Source organism: Pipistrellus kuhlii, unplaced genomic scaffold, assembly GCF_014108245.1.
Source record: "Pipistrellus kuhlii isolate mPipKuh1 unplaced genomic scaffold, mPipKuh1.p scaffold_m20_p_4, whole genome shotgun sequence".
NCBI classification, from domain to species: Eukaryota; Metazoa; Chordata; class Mammalia; order Chiroptera; family Vespertilionidae; genus Pipistrellus; species Pipistrellus kuhlii.
The window spans coordinates 70,126,261-70,144,988 of NW_023425540.1; the positions used below are offsets into that span (position 1 = coordinate 70,126,261).

The 18,728-nt window shown below is 49.6% G+C and overlaps 3 protein-coding genes and 1 long non-coding RNA gene across 19 annotated transcripts in view; 1 reads left to right on the forward strand and 3 right to left on the reverse strand.

The window, feature by feature from the left end:
* Positions 1-1,290, reverse strand: part of LOC118703226 (pentatricopeptide repeat-containing protein 1, mitochondrial) — a 13,925-nt gene extending 12,635 nt beyond the window's left edge. For 2 of the 4 annotated variants that reach the window (XM_045571627.1, XM_045571625.1), the window contains exon 1: positions 1,089-1,223. The gene's annotated coding sequence lies outside the window, so the exon portion shown is untranslated. The other 2 variants (XM_036409982.2, XM_045571626.1) reach the window with 2 other exon arrangements.
* Positions 1-4,585, reverse strand: part of LOC118703252 — a 17,220-nt gene extending 12,635 nt beyond the window's left edge. Inside the window, exons 1-2 of the long non-coding RNA XR_004982965.2 lie at positions 4,575-4,585; positions 994-997 (exon numbers count right to left, since the gene is read on the reverse strand). This is a non-coding gene — a long non-coding RNA (uncharacterized LOC118703252). The remainder of the gene's footprint in view (positions 1-993; positions 998-4,574) is intronic.
* On the forward strand, positions 1,457-17,458 carry CPSF4 (cleavage and polyadenylation specific factor 4). Of its 12 annotated transcripts, none has more exons than XR_006739749.1 (9): positions 1,457-1,702; positions 3,301-3,351; positions 5,718-5,870; positions 8,401-8,496; positions 8,853-8,946; positions 10,049-10,121; positions 11,647-11,817; positions 13,633-13,908; positions 14,839-15,795. XR_006739749.1 is itself a non-coding variant. In XM_036410033.2 (9 exons), the coding sequence occupies exons 1-8, from the start codon at positions 1,600-1,602 to the stop codon at positions 15,909-15,911; spliced, it is 837 nt and encodes a 278-aa protein (XP_036265926.1). In that variant the 5' UTR covers positions 1,457-1,599; the 3' UTR covers positions 15,912-15,955; positions 16,922-17,458. The 12 variants fall into 12 exon arrangements, 9 of the variants coding, with proteins under 9 accessions (XP_036265926.1, XP_036265928.1, XP_036265929.1 ...); XR_006739750.1 differs by having other exon boundaries at positions 11,722-11,817; XR_006739751.1 differs by having other exon boundaries at positions 11,725-11,817.
* The window catches only part of LOC118703229 (ATP synthase subunit f, mitochondrial), a 21,836-nt gene continuing 19,863 nt past the window's right edge, over positions 16,756-18,728 (reverse strand). For both annotated transcript variants that reach the window (XM_036410002.2, XM_036410004.2), the window contains 2 exons: positions 17,579-17,695; positions 16,756-16,885 (listed from right to left, as the gene is read on the reverse strand). In XM_036410002.2, coding sequence (XP_036265895.1) covers positions 16,857-16,885; positions 17,579-17,695 — 146 coding nt within the window. In that variant the 3' untranslated portion in view covers positions 16,756-16,856. The remainder of the gene's footprint in view (positions 16,886-17,578; positions 17,696-18,728) is intronic.

Below are 18,728 nucleotides of genomic sequence, written 5' to 3' on the forward strand. Positions count from 1 at the left end.
TGGCGGCAGACTGAACAGATTAATACACACGTGTCAAACACAAGGCCCGCGGGCCAAATCCGTCCCGCCAGGCCTTGCAATGTGGCCCGCACCGCGCTGTCATCACTGCACTCCGCTGCGTTTCCATCACAATGACAGTTTATGACTGTTCAGTAAACCATTCGGCCCGCGATTTAGGCTGGATTTTAGATTTTGGCCCCTTCTCTGATTGAGTTCGACACCCCTATACTGAGGCCCCGAAAGGGGAGTGGCTTGCTGGGGGCCTGCAGCAGGGCTGTGGGCCAGACTGGTCAGCTTCCCAATGGGGCTGGTTTTGAGCCCCCAGCTCAACCCTGGCTGCCACACTCACTGCCCCTCTGGCCTGTCCCGGCTGGGACCCCGGCTCCTGGAGGGTCAAATAGGATAACCTCTCTTGACCAGCACCCTAGTGACACTAGGACCTTTATCATTCTGTGTCTGGTGAGGCCTGAAACCCAATAAAAACAAATGTAAACCCATATGTGATTTTACATTTTTCAAGTAGCCACATTAAATAAAGTGTTTACCTGCACGAAATGAGATATATTTTACAAAATGAGATATATTTTACTATATATATATATATATATATGTGTATATATATATATATATATATATATACAATATATATCTCGAAATAGGTATCAAACGTTTTTAAAAACAAGCTTATCTATAGTAGTATATATGCTTCTTTCCAACAATACTAAATAACAAGATCCTGTCATGTCAAAGAGCGACGATGGAAATAACAGCATGTAGGTAGCAGTTGCAGATTCTCTCAGTATCACTGACACTCGTCCCCACTTGGAATCACAACTTAGTTTTGGGCACCGCTAACACTACCCGTCAGCTAGGGGGAAAAAGGCTGCTTCTCGCAGAGACCATAAAAGTGTAATTTTCCTCCTGCCCCAGTTCATTAGCCTGCCAGGCTACTCACTCCTGAGTTAGAGATACAGTACACTGCCTGCCGCTGACCTCCCTCCTTGGACCCGACCCTCCCCCGGGGCCTCAGGCCACCCGGACCCCTCCACACAGGCCCTCAGACCTCCCCCCGCCCTCCGGTTCCTCACCGGACGCCCTCGGCTCAACCCGGCCTGTTCCCGTCCGGATCCCGGGCTCCAGGTGAGGGTCAAATAGGAATTCGCTCCGAGTCCGGCCCAAGGATCCGCTTCCCGCCTGGTCTCTCTCTGCGTCGCGCACCCACTACCTACACCACCCGGTGCCTCCCGCGCCCCGGAGCGCGCCCCGGCCCACCTCCGGCCGGCACAGTCGGTGTCGCGAGCTCCTGACGCGTGCATACAAGTTAGACGGGAGTTCGGCTGGCAGCTAGTCGGGCCTAGCGGGGCGGCCCGTGCTCCGCGTTCGATTGCTCGGGTCTGAGCAGGCGCAGGGCCGGCGCGGGCTTCGAGCGCTCCCGGCATGCCTCGGGCGCCGGCGGCGGCGGTGGCGGTGGCGGCGGCGGCGGCCAGGTTAGGCGAGGCGGAGCGGAGGCGGCCAGTGTGCGCCGGCCGGCGGCGGGTAGAAGTGTGAGTGCGGCGCGGTACTGGAGGCAGCCGGGCCGGTGGGGCCGCCGCCGCCGCCATGCAGGAAATCATCGCCAGCGTGGACCACATCAAGTTCGACTTGGAGATCGCGGTGGAGCAGCAGCTCGGGGCGCAGCCGCTGCCCTTCCCCGGCATGGACAGTGAGCGTGGGGCCGGGGCCGGCGGGCGAGGGGCGCAACCGACTCGGAACTGGGACCCCTTCCCCTCGGTCCTGGGACTCGGACGCCGGAGCCCACCCTCCTCAGATCTTTGATCCCCTGGGGGTAGTTTAAGATAATCTTCAGGAGGGCTAGATCGTATCCGGCTGGTCAAATAATTGTTCAATGAAGACGGGTATCCTTTTTCTTTCTTCTTAATATATTCTTATTGATTTAGAGAGGAAGGGAAAGGGAGAGAGAGAGAGAGAGAGAAACTTCAACGATGAGAGGATCATTGATTGACTGCCTTCTGCAAGCCTCCTGCTGGGGATTGAGAGGTATTGAGCCCACTACCGGGACGTGTGCCCTTGACTGGAGTCGAACCTGGGACCCTTCAGTCTACAGGCTGAGGCTCTATCCACTGAGCCAAACCAGCTAGGGCAAGGCGGGTATCCTTGTTTGAAAATCCTTACCCCACAAATTCCCCAACTACTGGAAAGTACAAACAATCTCCTTCCCCCACCTCCAGCCCCCAGGGCCCCCCCACACACACTGTGCTCTCCCTTTTGCTTTCATCAAAACTGGGCTGTTGGGGGAGTCTGGGAGACCACAGTTAGACTCTCAAGCTCCATTCTTCTCCTAGGACTCACTCCTGGGAGCCTAAACCTCAGTTCTTTTCTGGACTCCAACTCTGGGTCTTTCATCACACCTGGCAGGTGCCTGAGCTCCCTTTTCAGACTTTTTGAAAAGCAAACAAGTAACACCTCCAAGATCCCCAGTGCCACCGCCTTAAGTCCGTCCTAGCAAAATCTGCCTGCAGCCCAGAAGCCAAGGAGTCCCTTGCAACTTACTAATAAGTAGAGGCGCAAAAGTGGCCCTCGGAGATGTTCTCGGTGGGTTTTCAGCAATTCTGAAATGCCTGCTGATACACAAAACTTTGTGAAACCAGGTTTATTCTGGTAGCCATGGCGGGTGAATTACTGGGCCCCTTGGAACAGCTAACCCTGATCCCACTGACTTGCACCACGTGCACTCCACCTGTGTTCACTTGCTCTCTCACCTGCTCCTTTCATAATTGGTTGGCATTGCAAATTAAGAGTAGTCCTGCTTTTTTTTTTTTTTTTTTTTTGTCTTCATTTGTATGCTTTCCCCTCCCTAATAGCCTCTCTCTCTCTCTCTCACTGCTGTTCCGCCTTGGAGTCCCCATTCATGTATGTTTCCTGTGAGTTCACATTAAAGCACTCGGAAATTAGTCCTCTGGAAGGTCTAAGCACCGGGTAATTTCTGTGATCTTGTGCTCCATCCTTCACCCACTCACTCCCAAACCCTCGAAAGCATTTTTATTATAGGAGACTCTCAGCCTGTATAATGACTGGTGTTAACATAGGTGTCTCATTTTGCATGACTGAAATAAGCAGCATTTTTCTTGCTTGTTTGGGCTTTGCTTTTTCTTTTTTTTCTTTTTTGCCAGCCTATTTCCTGGATCATGAACATTTCATAGGTCAAAGGCCAGAAGGTTTTCCTCTCCCTGTCTTCAGATGTCATCAGTAGCAATTGCACCTTGCTTTGTTGACCCTTCTCCTTCCCTCTCCTTTTTGCAGAGTCCGGGGCTGCTGTCTGTGAATTCTTTTTGAAAGCTGCCTGTGGCAAAGGTAAGAGACCCTGGTTCCTTGATGTTCCTCCTCAGGTGCCCTCTACCTTTCTGTCCCCGAGCAGACTTGCCGGCCATCAGGTCTCTAGCTTTCATTGCTTTCTCAAGAATAACAGTGCCCCAGATGAAATTGTGGTTTGGGTAGGCTAGGAACATGATGGGGTATTCTGCCTTAAACCTAAAATATGGCACTGAACCTGACTCTGAATCAGCTTTCTCACCTCTCTTTCCCTGTGGCCACAAGCTGACCTATGACATGAATAGGCTCCTAGCACTGAGACGTTTAGAAACTTTCTCAAGTTTGTATGAAATGCATTTCTTCAGTTCTGTAGTTGATCTTTCTTAGGTATTGGGGCTAAAGATGCAGCCTGTGTGGAGTCTAGGCTTCTGCTGGTAGTCCTCTTTACCGTCTATCTTTTAGGGCTGTGTTTCCCAAACACAGTTACTGAGTGGCTGAGCCCAGTATCTGAGCCCAGGCCTTTGTGATTCTACAGTCTGTACAAGCTCACTGTTCTCCATACCCTCTCATCAAAACAAAAACAAAACAAACAAAAAAACCCCACACCTGACAATAGTCTGTCTCATGGAGTCCTATTCAGACTAACCAGGTTCCATGAGCCAGATTATTCATAAGGAGAAGTATTAGCTGGATATACTATACATAGGTCTGGCCATTTTTTTTTTAAATATATATTTTATTGATTATTGTACAGAGAGGAAGGGAGAGAGAGTTAGAAACATCAATGAGAGAGAGTCATCGATCAGCTGCCTCTTGCACACCCCCTACTGGGGATATGCCCACAACCAAGGTACTGTACATGCCCTTGACCAGAATCGAACCCGGGGCCCTTCAGTCCCCAAGCCGACGCTCTATCCATTGAGCCAAACCGGTCCCGGCCATTTTTGGTTTTTTTAGGCAAATTTATTTGGAAACTAAATTTGATCACAGCTTGAAAGGGAACACAGAATTAGAGCAAGATCGGTTTTAATGACTGATTTTGGCAAATTTTGGTTCTATAACTCAGTCATTTATCATTGAAACAATAGACCTATTGGTAGGTCAACCAGTTTGACCTCCAGCTTTCTGGTTGGAATCATCATCCCTGGGCTCCTGGGTTCATTCCCATGTCCTTGCTCAGTAATTCTGCCTTTCTGACCTGCCACCATCTGTTAGCAAGTTGTCTTCAACATGGGCATTATGACTGTTTCATTGTTAACTAATACCATTGTCACCTGCCACATGTGGCTATTCAAATTTAAATCAATTAAAATTAAATTAAGAATGCAGTTCCTTAATCGTACTAGTCATATTTCAAGTGTTTAATAGCCACATGTGGCTACTGACTGCCATACTGGACAGCATAAATATAGAACTTCCATCATTGCAGAAAGTTCTGTTGGATAGGGCTGGTCCAGAAATTTCCCAGTCACAACCTCATTCTGGTCGGACCTTCCCAGTAGTCTTGCCAGGCCGCTACTTAGAAATAGGACCTTCTCAGGGTATGGCTTTGTCCATCTATAAGAATGATCACTGCAGCCGAAGCCGGTTTGGCTCAGTGGTAGAGCGTCGGTCTGCGGACTGAAGGGTCCCAGGTTCGATCCCGGTCAAGGGCATGTACATTGGTTGTGGGCACATCCCCGGTGGGGGGTGTGCAGGAGGCAGCTGGTCAATGTTTCTCTCTCATCGATGTTTCTGACTCTCTATCCCTTTCTCTTCCTCTCTGTAAAAAATCAATAAAATATATTTATATTAAAAAAAAAAAAAAAAAAAAAAAAGAATGATCACTGCAGACGGCAGACCTCCCCCAGTGTGTATGCAATGTATTCCTTCAGTGTTGTAGCTGATTTTCTGAGTTATTGGAGGCTAAGTAGGTACTTTTAACTAAAGATGGAGCCCACCTGGAGTCCAGGCTTCTACTGGGGATCCTCTTTACCTTCTATCTTTTAGGCTAGAAGATAGTTTAAAATTGTGTTTCCCCAAAACCCGGGCTTTCTTAAACTAACCGTACAATTTTTGTCATGTCCATGTATCACTGGAACTATTCTTTAATTAAATAAAGAAATAAACCCACCCCTCCCCCACACCACTGTTGATCTTGTCAAGCCTCCATCTTACAATACAATCTGTGAAATCATGATGTTTTAGTAAGATTTTATTAAAACACATTAAAATGAAAGACATAACTACTTAAACTTAAAATGTGTGCCCATGTACTGCCTAAAGTCACATTGCCTTCTGCTAGGGGCAGCCACCACCTTCTGGGACATTCTAGTTTTGGGTGCTTCAGGGAAGTGGGGAGAAGGCGTCTTGGCTCCCCAGGTCCGGTGCCCGGGCTCAGGGCTGCTTCTTTCTATCTTCCTCCACAGGGGGCATGTGCCCATTTCGCCACATTAGTGGTGAGAAGACGGTGGTGTGCAAGCACTGGCTACGGGGGCTGTGCAAGAAGGGGGACCAGTGCGAGTTCCTCCATGAGTATGACATGACCAAGATGCCTGAGTGCTACTTCTACTCAAAGTTCGGTAAGATGTGGCCAGGCCACTTCCTCCATCCAGAAACCCCCCAGCATCAGTAACCGAAGCGGGGCTCCACCAACCAGGCCCCAGAGGAGTTAAACAGCTGCTCAGGCACTCGGGGAATCTCTGCCATCCCCGATCTGTCCAGCTTCAGTTGAGAACCTTGGGCATTGCTCTCCAACCCTCAGCTGGCCTGTTAGAAGTTATAGTTATTCTCTGATAATCCTTACATCTGTGTAGTGTTTCTCTGTGTTTTTTTGTTTGCTTATTTTTTGTTAATTCTCACCAGAGGATATTTTTTTCCATTGTTTTTTTCCCCTCCTTCTTCTTCTTTTGTCTAGAGTGGAAAGGAGGAAGAGAGGGAAGGAGAGAGAAATATTGATGTGAGAGAGACCTATCAGTTGGTTGCCTCCATGGCTGGGGATCAAACCTGCAACCCAGGTACATGCCCTTGACCAGGAATCAAACCTGAGACCCTTTGGTGCGTGGGCTGGTGCTCTAACCAGTGAGCACACCAGCCCAGGCAGGGCTTCTGTTTTTTGAGCACTTCCAGGTAATTTGGGAATTTGAGACTAATGAGAGCCTCCCATTGGGTGGGTGAAAGTGCAGCTGGCCAGAGGCCTTGTTTCTGTTCAAGTCTGCCTTCTCCCTTAAATCAGCTTCTTATTGTGTGGCAACTGATTGCCCCCCGAGTTGGTTTCCTTCTCTCTGAGCATGTGATCCCAGGAGAAACTTGTCGGTCCTAGAAGAATAGCAAGTTTGCGGAGCTATATTCTGGTAGCAAAGAGCCCTACTCTTCAGTTTGAAACAGAGATTGACTTGATCCCTGCTTGGAGAACATGTGGCCTAAGTTGTCCTGAGTGAACTGCATGGAGAAGTGGGGACAGCCTGAGGGCAGTGGGGCTGGCACAGGGCTTGGCCAAGCTGTTGTGCTCTCTGGTGAGGTTGACTAGGAAAAATACTTGTTGGGCAGGACAAGGGCTAGCTCTGGCCTCAGGACTGCCGACCCCAGCCCTGTGCGGAGGCCTGGTGGGAGACGGGAAGCCTGCTATACCTGCTGCACGCTTTCAAAGCACTGTTGTCAGAGGAGACGCTAATTATTACAGCAGCCCAACAGGCTTGGCCTGCTGGCTTATTAATTAGAGTTATGGCTTCTCTTTTTTTCTTTTTTCTTTCTTTTTTTTTTTTTTTTTTTTTTTTTGAGAGGCAACACAAACTAAAAAGTCATAGCACAGACAAACAGAAATGGGACTCTGTCTTCCAAGCTTCCCACCCTCCCCTGGAGCCATCACTGAAAGAAAGCAGTGGCTTCTCAATGGGAACCTTCTTTCATCTGACCCCAAAGGCAGGAGCCAGCCCTCAGGGCAGACTTCCAAGGGTGCCTCTGCAGGCTCACCTGCGTCCCCTACTTCTCTGCTGATGGCCATGGGCGGAGCGCCCCCCTCTCCCCCTCCCCCTCCGCCTCTGGGAAGAATCCCTGCCTGCTATTCCCCTGCAGATCCTGACCTGGTATAAGCATACTGTCTGCAGCTCCTGTCACCTGTAGCACAGGTGAGGGTCCCCTGCTAGGCCCTGGAGAGACAGTGATGAAGAAGACAGGCCCCTTCCCTGCCCCATAGGAAAGAGGCAGCTGATATGTCAGTGACACCGAGAATTGTGCACAACAAGCGCTCTGAAGGAAATAAACAGTGATGGAATCACATGAGGAATCTCCTTTAGGTAGAAAGGTCAGGAAGGCCTGACCATAGGAGGTGAGACCTGAGCTGGGATCTGAACACTAAGCAGGGGCCAATCCTGGCAGAAAAGTGTCTCGGAACAGCTGGGGGCCATTGTGGCTGGAGGGGAGGAGGAAACGGGGATGAGCTAGACCATGTAGGGAATTGGTGGGTCTGGGAAGGAGTTTGTTTTTCAGATGGGCATTTTATGTGTAACAGGCTGGAAAGGAATGGCAAGCACGGAGGTGTCTGGACTGTAGCTGCGTGAAAGATGCCAGTGGCAGCTGGGCTGGTTGCTCCTGAGATAGCTCCTCTCATAAAGGCTTCATTGCCTTCTACCACAGGGACCCAACCTGAATTCCAAAATCTTCCTTGCTTTGTCCTAAATAGTAGACTCCTTAGACCTTTCCCTTGTCCCAGCTAGTACATCTGAAAAGCTGATCCAAGTAGAACAGTAATTTCCTGGCCTCAACTGGTATGTTTGCATACCTGGGCACACCACAGTCCCAGGACACTGTCTTTGGTAAGGGATGAAGCCACGAGTTATCTAATGAGAGTGTGTATACCTTGTACCCAGCTCTGTCTGTGTCATTGACCCTGGTGACAGCATGGACACGTGTGCGGGGAGCACCTTACAGGTCAGAAAACCGAGGCCCTGAGGCACTCTATCGAGTCTCAGGGTTCGCCGGGCCAGGACTAGACACCAGAACCACCTGGCACTCTGCCACACACTGGGCCCTGGCCTCGGGAGAAACCAGGGTGGGTCTGGGTCCAGCTCTCCCAGGGCTGGCCCGGATGGACTCATGTGTGTTTCCCTGCAGGGGAGTGCAGCAACAAGGAGTGCCCCTTCCTGCACATCGACCCCGAGTCCAAGATCAAGGACTGCCCTTGGTACGATCGTGGCTTCTGCAAGCACGGTAGGTGTCAGGGTGGCTGGGCCCCCTGCTAAGAGGCCAGTCTTCTCTGCCCACATGACCTTCTACCTGTCCTGCCTACTCCAGCAAAGCATGGTGTTAGACATTTGGGGGCTAGTGAGGCTTTTTCACACTTTCCATTCACTTGAGCCTCTCAAGGCTCCTGTGTGGGCTGCATGCTCTTCTGCATTTTCAATAAGGAAACTAGTATTTGAGGGGTTGTGTGTCCTGCCCACTGTCCCTATGAATAAGCGGCAAAGCCAGTATCTGACAGTGGTCGGGCAGGGCTCTGACTGGCAGTGGGCACGAGAGCATCCCCTAAAGAAGGGGTGATCTGAATACTTGATGCTGCTCCACAGGTCCCCTGTGCAGGCACCGGCACACGCGGAGAGTCATCTGTGTGAATTACCTCGTGGGATTCTGCCCGGAGGGGCCCTCGTGTAAATTCATGCAGTGAGTAGCCAGCTCCTATCCCCCAATTCCCACACTACTCTTGCCTCAGGCCCTGCTGCCCTCTACATCTTTCCTGGGGTCAGTTGGGCGTTGGTCACTGGGTGGTGGTAGCACAGTGCCTGGGCAGGGATAGGAGGTTGGGGAGGGACCCCAGCTGCTTCCTGAGCTCAGAGGTGGCTGACTACACCAGCACTTAACCTTTTTTGGACACAGCCATCAGGGAATCTGATGAAAACTATGGGCCCTGAGTTCCAGAGAAACTCACGCACACATATTTTTAGGGCCCTCAGGTTAAAAACTTGTGCCGTAAAGGAAGGGTACTATGATGTGAGGGCCTCCTATTTGAATTACTGAGCCGGGGTTTCACTTACACGAGTTCATGTAACTCTCACAAGTACGAAAGAGAACGTCCTTTTTCACACATGAGGACACAGGCAGCTCAGCCACAGGCCAGGGTCACATGGTAGGAGGTGGCGCCTGCTCAGAGGCAGGTCTGCAGGCCTCCAAAGCCAGGTTCTTGCCCAGCAAGGCTCAGCACTCCTAGGCCTCAGTGCACCGTCACTTGGGTGGTTGAGGGGATAGGATGGCACTGGAACCACAGGGTAGTCTTCCCGTCCTGGTTGCTGCCACACGGTGAGTAAGTGACTTGGTCCCACTCCCTAGATAAAAGCCCAGGGGTTCCTGTTTGAGGGGCAGGCAGATGTGTCCTCCTGGGCACTTGGGTTGGATCCTGCAGGGAAGGGTGTGCATTGGAAGGTACTCCCATGCTCAAAGCCCCTCATGGAGCAGGCTCATGCCTTCTGATGTTACCAACAGCTGTTCCTTCATTCCTCTGAGCAGCCCTTTCCCCAGGTCTCAGCCAGTGATAAGCAGAGCTGGGTGTGAGCCCAGGCATGTTAGTTCTGTTCTTCCCGCTGTCCTGTGGCTTCAGAGGCAGAGCTGAGAGCCAACATCCACCCTAAGTCCAGTTGGTTCGTTTTCTGTACATGGGTAGAGCCTGGCCACGAAATTCCCTGGGCCAGACTTTGAGAACACCGCCTAACCTAGCTCCTCTTTCATCTCTTCTTCTCTTGTTCTCGTCTCCTCTGGTTGTTGTCACCAGCCCTCGATTTGAACTGCCAATGGGAACCACCGAGCAGCCTCCACTGCCCCAGCAGACGCAGCCTCCGACAAAGGTACCGTGTTCTGGCCCTTCCTCGGCCGTATGGCACTGCTGGCCCTGGCAGTGCCCTTGCAATAGAGAACTCAGTGCCGGCGTCAATGCCTGGTCTGTCAGAGCCCCAGCTGGAGTCCTGGGAGAGGGCTCAGGAGGCAGGACCGGCATCCTGAGTCCCAGCAGAACATTCAGGCGCTGAGCAGTCTGTTATCTGCCTCCAGATGTGGAGGGCTGTCTGCTGGGGCTGAATGCCCTCTTGGCGAGTGCTTTGAGCCCACCTTGGAGCCAGAGTGGAAGGTAGCAAGAGCTCCACATCTCTACCGCTCTTACTTCCGGTTCACACCCTTTCCTTTACAAATGAGAAACTGGCTCTCCCAGAGGGAGGGGCTTGCCTGAGGTGCCCCTGCTGGGCAGGAGCAGATCTGGGAACAAAACCAAGGCTGGCTAGTTCTCCGGCCAGTGCCGTGATCACTCTGTGTGGATTTCCCCAGCCCTGGGGAATGCTGGGAACAGAGAGCTGAAGGACCAGCTGGCACCCATTTTCTAGACAAGGAGTCCTACAACCCAGCAGTTGGCCAATTCCCCTCAAGCAGGAGGAAAGGGGAAATGCCATGGACAAATGGGAATCAGCAGCAGCCCCCTTCTAACGCCCCAGCAAGGGCATCCTGGGTTTGGTTACTGGAGTGGGGGATTGGAAACCCAGAGGAAGGGCTGGCTACTGCACTAGGCAGGGTCTCAACATGCTGAATAAACCCACCCATGGACCTTGAGCCTTACCTCTTACCTGGCTGAACTTTGAACCTGTTGCCAAAGCCCCACCAGGCCTTCCTCACTGCTAGATCTGAGTAGCCAGAAGAAATGTCCGCACTTGCTATACTGACTGCTCCCATCCTCAGGAGATTATGGGGCATCATAGAATTCCTTGTTAGCAAAGAATTAGAATTCTAATTCTCGGGAATTATTGAGTGCTGGTGCAGCCGTGAGAGCCTGGGTCCCTGTGTTTTTGGAGGCTGGAGCCAGAAACCACCTGGTTGGGAGGTAGCCTTGCTATCCAGTCCCACCCCAGGAGTCCCCATCTCCCTTGTTCACGTGACTCCCTAGTGGAGGGCCCTCTCAGCCCCTAGACCGCAGTTCAGCACGTCAGCCTCCAACTGTTTTTCTGTGACTGTTGCTCGCCGTGTAGGCTGCTAAGCATCTGGCTGAACCAAGCGTTCATCCTGACCTGAAGCTAGAACCTCAGAAACAAAAGTAAGGCCTGCTCATGCCCTCGCCCCACCGCCCCAGAGACCTCCTTGTCTCTTTGGTGTTTTGTTTTCTACTTTTATTTTTCGTTTATGTGTGTCTGCATGGTATTTTTCGGGCAGCCGCTCCTGCCATCATCACCAGATGTTTCTATTCTGCCTGCTCTCCTGAGAGGGGCCACCTCAGAAGCCCTCCTTCCTGTTGGTCATGCGGGAGTAGCCCCGCCCTCTTTTTTCTGTCCCCATTGGTAGTTTGCGTGCACGTGTTTTCCGCAGTAAAACCGTGTTGTGTAACTCTTTCAGCAAAGTAACAATCCGCCATTACAAAGGTCGTCCTCCTTGATCCAGTTAACGAGTCAGAACTCTTCTCCCAATCAGCAGAGAGCCCCGCAGGTCATCGGGGTCATGCAGAGTCAAAACAGCAGTGCAGGCAACCGGGGACCCCGCCCGTTGGAGCAGGTCACCTGTTACAAGGTGAGTCTTGGGTTGGGGGGTGGGGAGGGGTCTTCACAGTCAGTGCCTGTTCCCTCACTCTCCAAAGTTAATTTTGAGAAATGAAGCCTTTGTGTTTGCTAATTGTAACAGTAAAAAGTGAGCCATTATGGTGGGCTAAAGGCCATCCCACTTTCTTCTACAACACACCAAGGCCAGGTGAAGGATTAAACACACAGTGAGTTGAGTGTACATTCAAAAAAGGGAGGGAAATCTGTCAGGCTAGGGATAAAGTGGAAGCATAAATCCAGGGACCAGTGAGCCCTAAAGCCTCTGGTTGTCCTCAGATCCTTCGTGGGCACACTGAAGGGAAAGGTTCAAAGCTTTAGGCCCTTCTCACCCCTTACACATACACACAGTAAGACACTCAGGGAAAAGTAAACTTTTCTTTTTTTTTTTAATATATTTTATTGACTTTTTACAGATAGGGAGAGAGGGATAGAGAGTTAGAAACATCGATGAGAGAGAATCATCGACCAGCTGCCTCTTGCACACCCCCTACTGGGGGTGTGCCCGCAACCAAGGTACATGCCCTTGACCGGAATCGAACCTGGGACCTTTCAGTCCACAGACCTACGCTCTACCACTGAGCCAAACCGGTTTTGGCAAGAGTAAACTTTTTACAGCTCCACTAGGAAACATATGCGTTATTCTTGGCTCTTGATGGAAAGGGATGAGGGGAGTCCCTTGAGTTTATAGTCACTGGCAAATCCTTCCATGAGTTTGGGCCTGTATTTATGCCCTTGGTGAGGGCTAAAAAGCTAATTTTCTCATCTAAAACAGCCCAGATGGGCTCCTGGAGCCTGGCTCTTCGATGAATTTATTCTCAACTCAGATCACACAGAATTCCCATAGCTAGAGTTCCGAAGAATGAGTTCACAATTAAAAATCACAAAACATAGAAGGAAACAAGCACCACCAAGTGAATCAGAAACAATGAATAATAGAACTAGACTTACAAAGACTTCAGATTGGGAACTGTTAGAAGAAATACAAAGTTGGTCCATGCTTTTAAAAATAAAAAATTTATTGATGATATAGAAGTATTTAAGATACAAAGTGAGTTTTGTCCCTTCTTCCCACCTTTTCTAAAACGGCCACTTTATTCATTGTATTCTGTTCTCATGCTTTTTGGATTCCAAAATCTCTAAGGGGGACCCCAACTTGGAGAACTGCCCTTCTAAACTTTTATTCACAGAAACACAAGGATGGTATGTATTTTAATATAAATGGGGCTCTAGTATGTATAGAATTCTATACTTTTTTCTTTTTCTTTGCAACATACTGTAGATCTATCAGTGTGTGTAAATCTAATCTTTTTCAGTGACTATATAATCACATTTTATTTTACCAGTTCTCTGTTAGTAGACAGTTAAAGTCATAATTTTTACTGCTAAAAATAGTGCTAAATGTAATACCTAGACATTTGTGAGCTCTTGTCTGATGTCAGTAGCATCCGTACCTGCAATTAGAGGGGCTGAGTCAAAAGGCATATACTTAAGATGTTCATAGAATAGCCAATCCACTGGACACTTCCCACAGCCATCACTCACTGAGCACCTCTGTGCCAGCTCTGCTGAGGAAATAGACTGCTGCTGCTACTCTATCTGGGAGGGGTTTTTGTTCTCGGGAAGGTCAAAGACACTAAAGTTAAAAGTGTACATCGATTCAGGGAAAGCCTCAGATTTCTAAGCCTGAGCCATAACAGGTGAGGAAAGTAGAGGAATGAGGAGGTGATATCTGTCTTGTGCAGAACAGCTTCCAACCAGTCCTCAAGTACATCTTGCCTCCCTGTAGGACTCTTCAGCAGGGCTTCTGTGAAGCAAACTCTCCTAAGTCCTGGAACCTCAGAAAGCTGGGGTGAGGATCTGCCAACCTCTTCTTACCAGGGGCACTTTACAGTTAATATTAAAGATGCCTTGTGGGAATCCTGGACTCCTCAGCTGTGGAGGCTGAAGGACATGCCAAGTGCCATGAATGGGCCCACACAGTCCCTCCCTCTGGTCATCACATCAACCAAAGGACTAACTGGCAGCTCCACAGGCCACTTGTCCACACAGGTCACATGTACAGGTAAAGACTTGAAAACATGAAGACAGCAGGCTTGGGAGTAGAGCAGCCAAGAGTTCTAGGCAGTGGTGACCAATTAGAGCCCCCACTCCAGGAAGTGCCAAGGAAGCAGGGATCGGGAGGGCACTGAATGGGTTAGTGCAGAGTGGGTGCCCCTACCACCTCCAGACCCCCTTGTTTGGTGCTTGAGGATACCATTTGCTTCCCTTCTTAGAATTCTGCTTTTTGAGGAGCAACAAGGTTGAATGAAGTAAAACTAAGGCAGGAACTGGATAATGAGCAGGACAAATCAGGGTCCATGCTAGATTTTTTAGGTGATTTTACCGGATCTATTCAACCAAGTCTAACCATTTTGTCCCATCTCTGCTCCAGTGACCGAAACCTGTCCTCGGGGATAGCTTAGGCAGGTGTGTGAGAAGCAGAAGGGGAAATCTGGGTGTAGCCCACACAGTGTCCACAGCAATGAGTCCCCCCTGCATTGGGGGAGGAGCCTGTAGCTTCTCTCTCCTTGTTCCATCCCGTTGCCAGGCAGCCAATGTGATGGTGCCTCGCAGGTAGGTGGTCAGCCATACGGAGGCGCCGTTCCTGGGCGGCTGGAGCTCTGGTGCTGTGGGCTGCTTCCTGCCACCTTAAGAGCCCTCTGTGGGCAGGTCCCCCGTGCCCAGCTGGCCGAAGGAGCTCACTACTGTGAGCTCGCAGGTCGTCCTTTGGCTGAGGGGTCTCTCCCATTTGACAAGTTTTTGGCTGCAGTTTCTATACCACCTTATTTTCTGTAGCTTTCCCCTTATATTTCAGTGAAACTGTACCACTGAGAATTTCAGAGTCCCTTTTCCCAACTTGGTATTTGATGAGTGCCACCTTAGTTGAAAACTGCATTTGAAAATTATGTGTCTTTGTTTTTTTTTTGTCTTCTTTCCTTCCTGCTGTTCCCAGTGTGGTGAAAAAGGACACTATGCCAACAGATGCACCAAAGGGCACTTGGCCTTTCTCAGTGGACAGTGACAACAGCTGGAGACAGCTCAGGACAGCCCAAAGGGCCCCACTTTGGGCCACTCTGGCCCATCCTTGGGATTGTGCATTTAACTGTTCAATGCCAGTGTTAGTGCAACTCTGGCTGGAGCTGGTAGGCAAGCACACTGGCATTTATCAGTCTGAGGGACATCATCTGTCAGTTTCCCTACCATTTTGCTGTAGTCTCTCTTAAAAAGGGAACATGTGCTCCAGTTCTGTCCCTCAAATCAGCATCATGTGTCTAGGCATCAACATCAGTCTGGGACTTCCCGAACACTGCCCTCTGGAGAGAGGAGGAAGTTTTGGGTAAGAGCTTATGCAAGCAGTTCTGTATGAAAGACGGCCCTTCCCCTTGGGCCTCATTAAACACCAGTTCTTGGTGAACCTAGGGACTGGTGGGTCCTTAAAACAGGCTAGGTCATGCCTGCGTCCTCCATGTCCTGCTGAATTCAGAAACTGTGCCTATCAATGTGATTTGAACGAGGCAGCCCTTCAGGGCAAACTCAAGTGGGCTTGTTGCCTCAGCCTGGTCCTGTTCCAAGTGGTAGTGATCGAGGAGGGGTGCAGGGCTCTCACGTGTGAGGGTCTTTTTCCCCTAGGCTTATTTTCTTGGGGCACATGCTTAACCTTAACAGTGTTTAAGGTATACCTGAAGCTGAGCTACAGGCCGCCCTGTAAAAAGATGACGTGATCCACCTGTGCACCTACCTCCTGCCCCATCAAGCATCTGTACTGTCACTCAGACACCTTTTGGCCTATGGAGACCACCTTAAGCCTGGAAATGTGAAACCATCACCTGGAACTTGCTGGGCAAGGGGACCTATCCAAGTTCAATTATAAGAACACTTTTTATGAGGTTGATTAAAGCTTGTTTTTTAAGTTGTGTCTCATTGCTTCAGACTCCATGCCAAGGAGGGGATCTTGCTATTGGCTGCACTAGCTGTCTGGTACAAAGCTTTGACATTGTTGCCTGCTTATCCCCTTTCAACAAATGACTTCAAAAGTGAAGTGATACTGCCTGTGAAAGGTCTTTTTACTGGTAGGTCTCCATCTCAAATGTTGGATGACATTTACTCAAATTCAGGTCGAGGAGAAAAATGAGCCACAACATCTCACCCCTTATACTCCATGCAGTATATAGGTCCACAAGAAACCCCTTAACAAGAAACCATTCTGGCCTCCACATCGTTTTACTGAGGCCTTTGATGAAGGTAAGGAAAGGTGCTGTATATGGGCTCTCGGGGCCTGTGCTTTCCCTCTGTTAGATCATCCCACTAAGCTTCCATCAGGCACACACCCAGGAGTGATACAGAATGATGGTGGGGAAGGCATTCTTCAGAATACGGGACTTTGCTTTATACTGTAGCAGTTGGGTGACAAAAAAGCCAAAAGTGCTGAAACTGGTTTGGCTCGGTGGATAGTGTGTCAGTCTGCATAAAGGTCCCAGGTTCAATTCCTGTCAAGGGCATGTACATTGGTTGTGGGCACATCCCCAGTAGGGGGTGTGCAGGAGGCAGCTGATCGATGTTTCTCTCTCATTGATGTTTCTGGCTCTCTATTTCTCTCCCTCCCTCTCTGTAAAAAATTTAAAAAAAATTTTTTAAAGCCAAAAGTGCACAGGACATACAAGACAGAGCAGGGAAACACTTGAAAGGGTACTGCTAAATGACCCCCCTAATCAGCTGGGGCAAAATCGCAGTGGTGTGACTGAAATGGTCTGTCTGCATGATTTGATGCCCTGGGCTGACAGCCCCTCTAGGAGTGGGAAGGCAATCTTGTCCTACCTTGTGCAAGGGACCCGAAGTGAGGAGAAATGTCCAAACCAGTGAAGCAGCCCAGTACCAGCCACCTTTTATTAGGTGTTACATTACAATATGAAAGGACTCAGAGGTGCTGGGCAAAGGTCACGGAAGGAATGTGGAGTCCACACTGGGCCCTCTTCAGTGGTACTTGCGTCGTCGCTCATGTTCTGAAGTTAGGAAGACAAAAGTAAATTTCTTAAAAGGTATAGGGAAAGCATTGGGCTAAAATCAAAGCCATCCTGAGAATTCCTTTCAGAAAATAACCTAGAACCTGCCTGTTAGGGTTGCAGTGGAATTGCTGACCTGAAGACATGAAGGCATCTCAGGAGCTCATCTCCCTGGCCAGCCTCTGCCCAGAACACCCACTCAGATAAATAGCCCCAAGAACCTGTCCAGTCCTTTGGAGCTAGCATCACCCCAGATGCCACACTATCAGAAACAGCCACGAAACCCAGTCACCAATGACACTTTCTGGCCTCTCCCATTGGACAAGCTCCTCTTGGGTCTCAGAACCAGGAGTAGCTACACTTCTCCAGAGCACTGCCCAGATTGTACCGCTCAACTTCCCTCTACATGGGCTTAGGCTGGGAAAATTAAGCCAAATTTTCCATCAACCTTTGGCAGAGCCTGCAGTCTCTTATAGAATGCTTCCTAAATATTACCTGAACCCCCGTTTCATCTTATTTTTCAGTGTATTTTCTCTTTGTCCAATTTTCTCACTTAATATCCTAAAAACTATATTCTGACAAGTCCCTTCAATTCTTCAGCTGTCGATAGAATAATGGACTTCCAGATCTGACAGTGAGCCAATGCTACCCTCATGGAAACCCATTGTAGGCAACATAACCAAAGACACTTACTTAGCTCATGATAAGAACGGATGTAGTTGAAAAGCACATACGCTGCCAGCACCATAGAAACCCCAGCAACACCCCCTTTCTTCACATCGATGTACTTGTTGTAATACCTGTAGTAACCTGCAAACAGAAGAAAAGATCATTGCTTTGCTATGATTGCTTCATGCAGTGCAAAATCGAGTCTGGCTTAATTCAGGGATCCAGTCCTGCTCTGGCTCTTTAAGCCATGACCCTACATTCTTGGGTTGATAAAGGGAAAAACTTAAATGCCCCACTCCCATCCCACGAGCCCAGGAGAAACTCCAGGTAGGCCCACCTTAATTCTGCCCCTACCCTATGGCCCAGATCTTATAGATTTGGTTCAGCCCGTCAGCCTTTGATCCTATCTCACCCTCACCGCCAGCCTGGAACACCTTTCCCTAATTCTGACTGAGAATCCAATCCCCAGTAAGGGCCACTCAGGGAATAAGGCTTCGTGCGTTTCTCTTTATTAGGTACTCCATCAGTAAGGGAACAAACCATATCTGCCTTCGTGGGGCTCATGGCCTACTAGATAGAAAAAGAATGAAATGATCATAGAAGGCCACAGTTTAAACAGTGAGGGACACTGAAGGAGCACTGCAGAGAGCTGTGAGCATGAACAGGACAGTCACCTCCATGGGGTCGGGGACTACTGTAACTGTAGGGAAAAGGTAGACTATTCTAATCTGAGGCAAAATTGAGGAAAGATGGCACATAAAAGACAGCCATAGGGAAGTCAGTATTAAAAAAAAAATACAGAGGGAAGCCCCTGAAAAGCTGGAGCCCATGCATAATGTGGGTCTTTAGTCTTGGAACATGACATGGGTTCCACAGGACTAATCTGACTAGCTGTGCACTTTAAAATGCATAAACATGAAGGACAGACCATTTCAAATATTCATCATGGAAGTTTCGCTTGGCAGGAAGATGAGCATTATACTTTAGACCACATGTGTCAAACACAAGGCCCGCGGGCCAAATCCGTCCCGCCAGGCCTTGCAATGTGGCCCGCACCGCGCTGTCATCACTGCACTCCGCTGCGTTTCCATCACAATGACAGTTTATGACTGTTCAGTAAACCATTTGGCCCGCGATTTAGGCTGGATTTTAGATTTTGGCCCCTTCTCTGATT

Excerpts from the sequence above, each read along its gene's own strand:
- CPSF4 (XM_036410049.2), top strand. The coding sequence starts at position 1,600 with ATGCAGGAAATCATCGCCAGCGTGGACCACATCAAGTTCGACTTGGAG. Across the intron at positions 1,703-3,300 it reads GCCCTTCCCCGGCATGGACA|AGTCCGGGGCTGCTGTCTGT; the intron begins GTGAGCGTGGGG and ends TCCTTTTTGCAG. Across the intron at positions 10,122-11,721 it reads AGACGCAGCCTCCGACAAAG|CAGAGAGCCCCGCAGGTCAT; the intron begins GTACCGTGTTCT and ends TCTCCCAATCAG.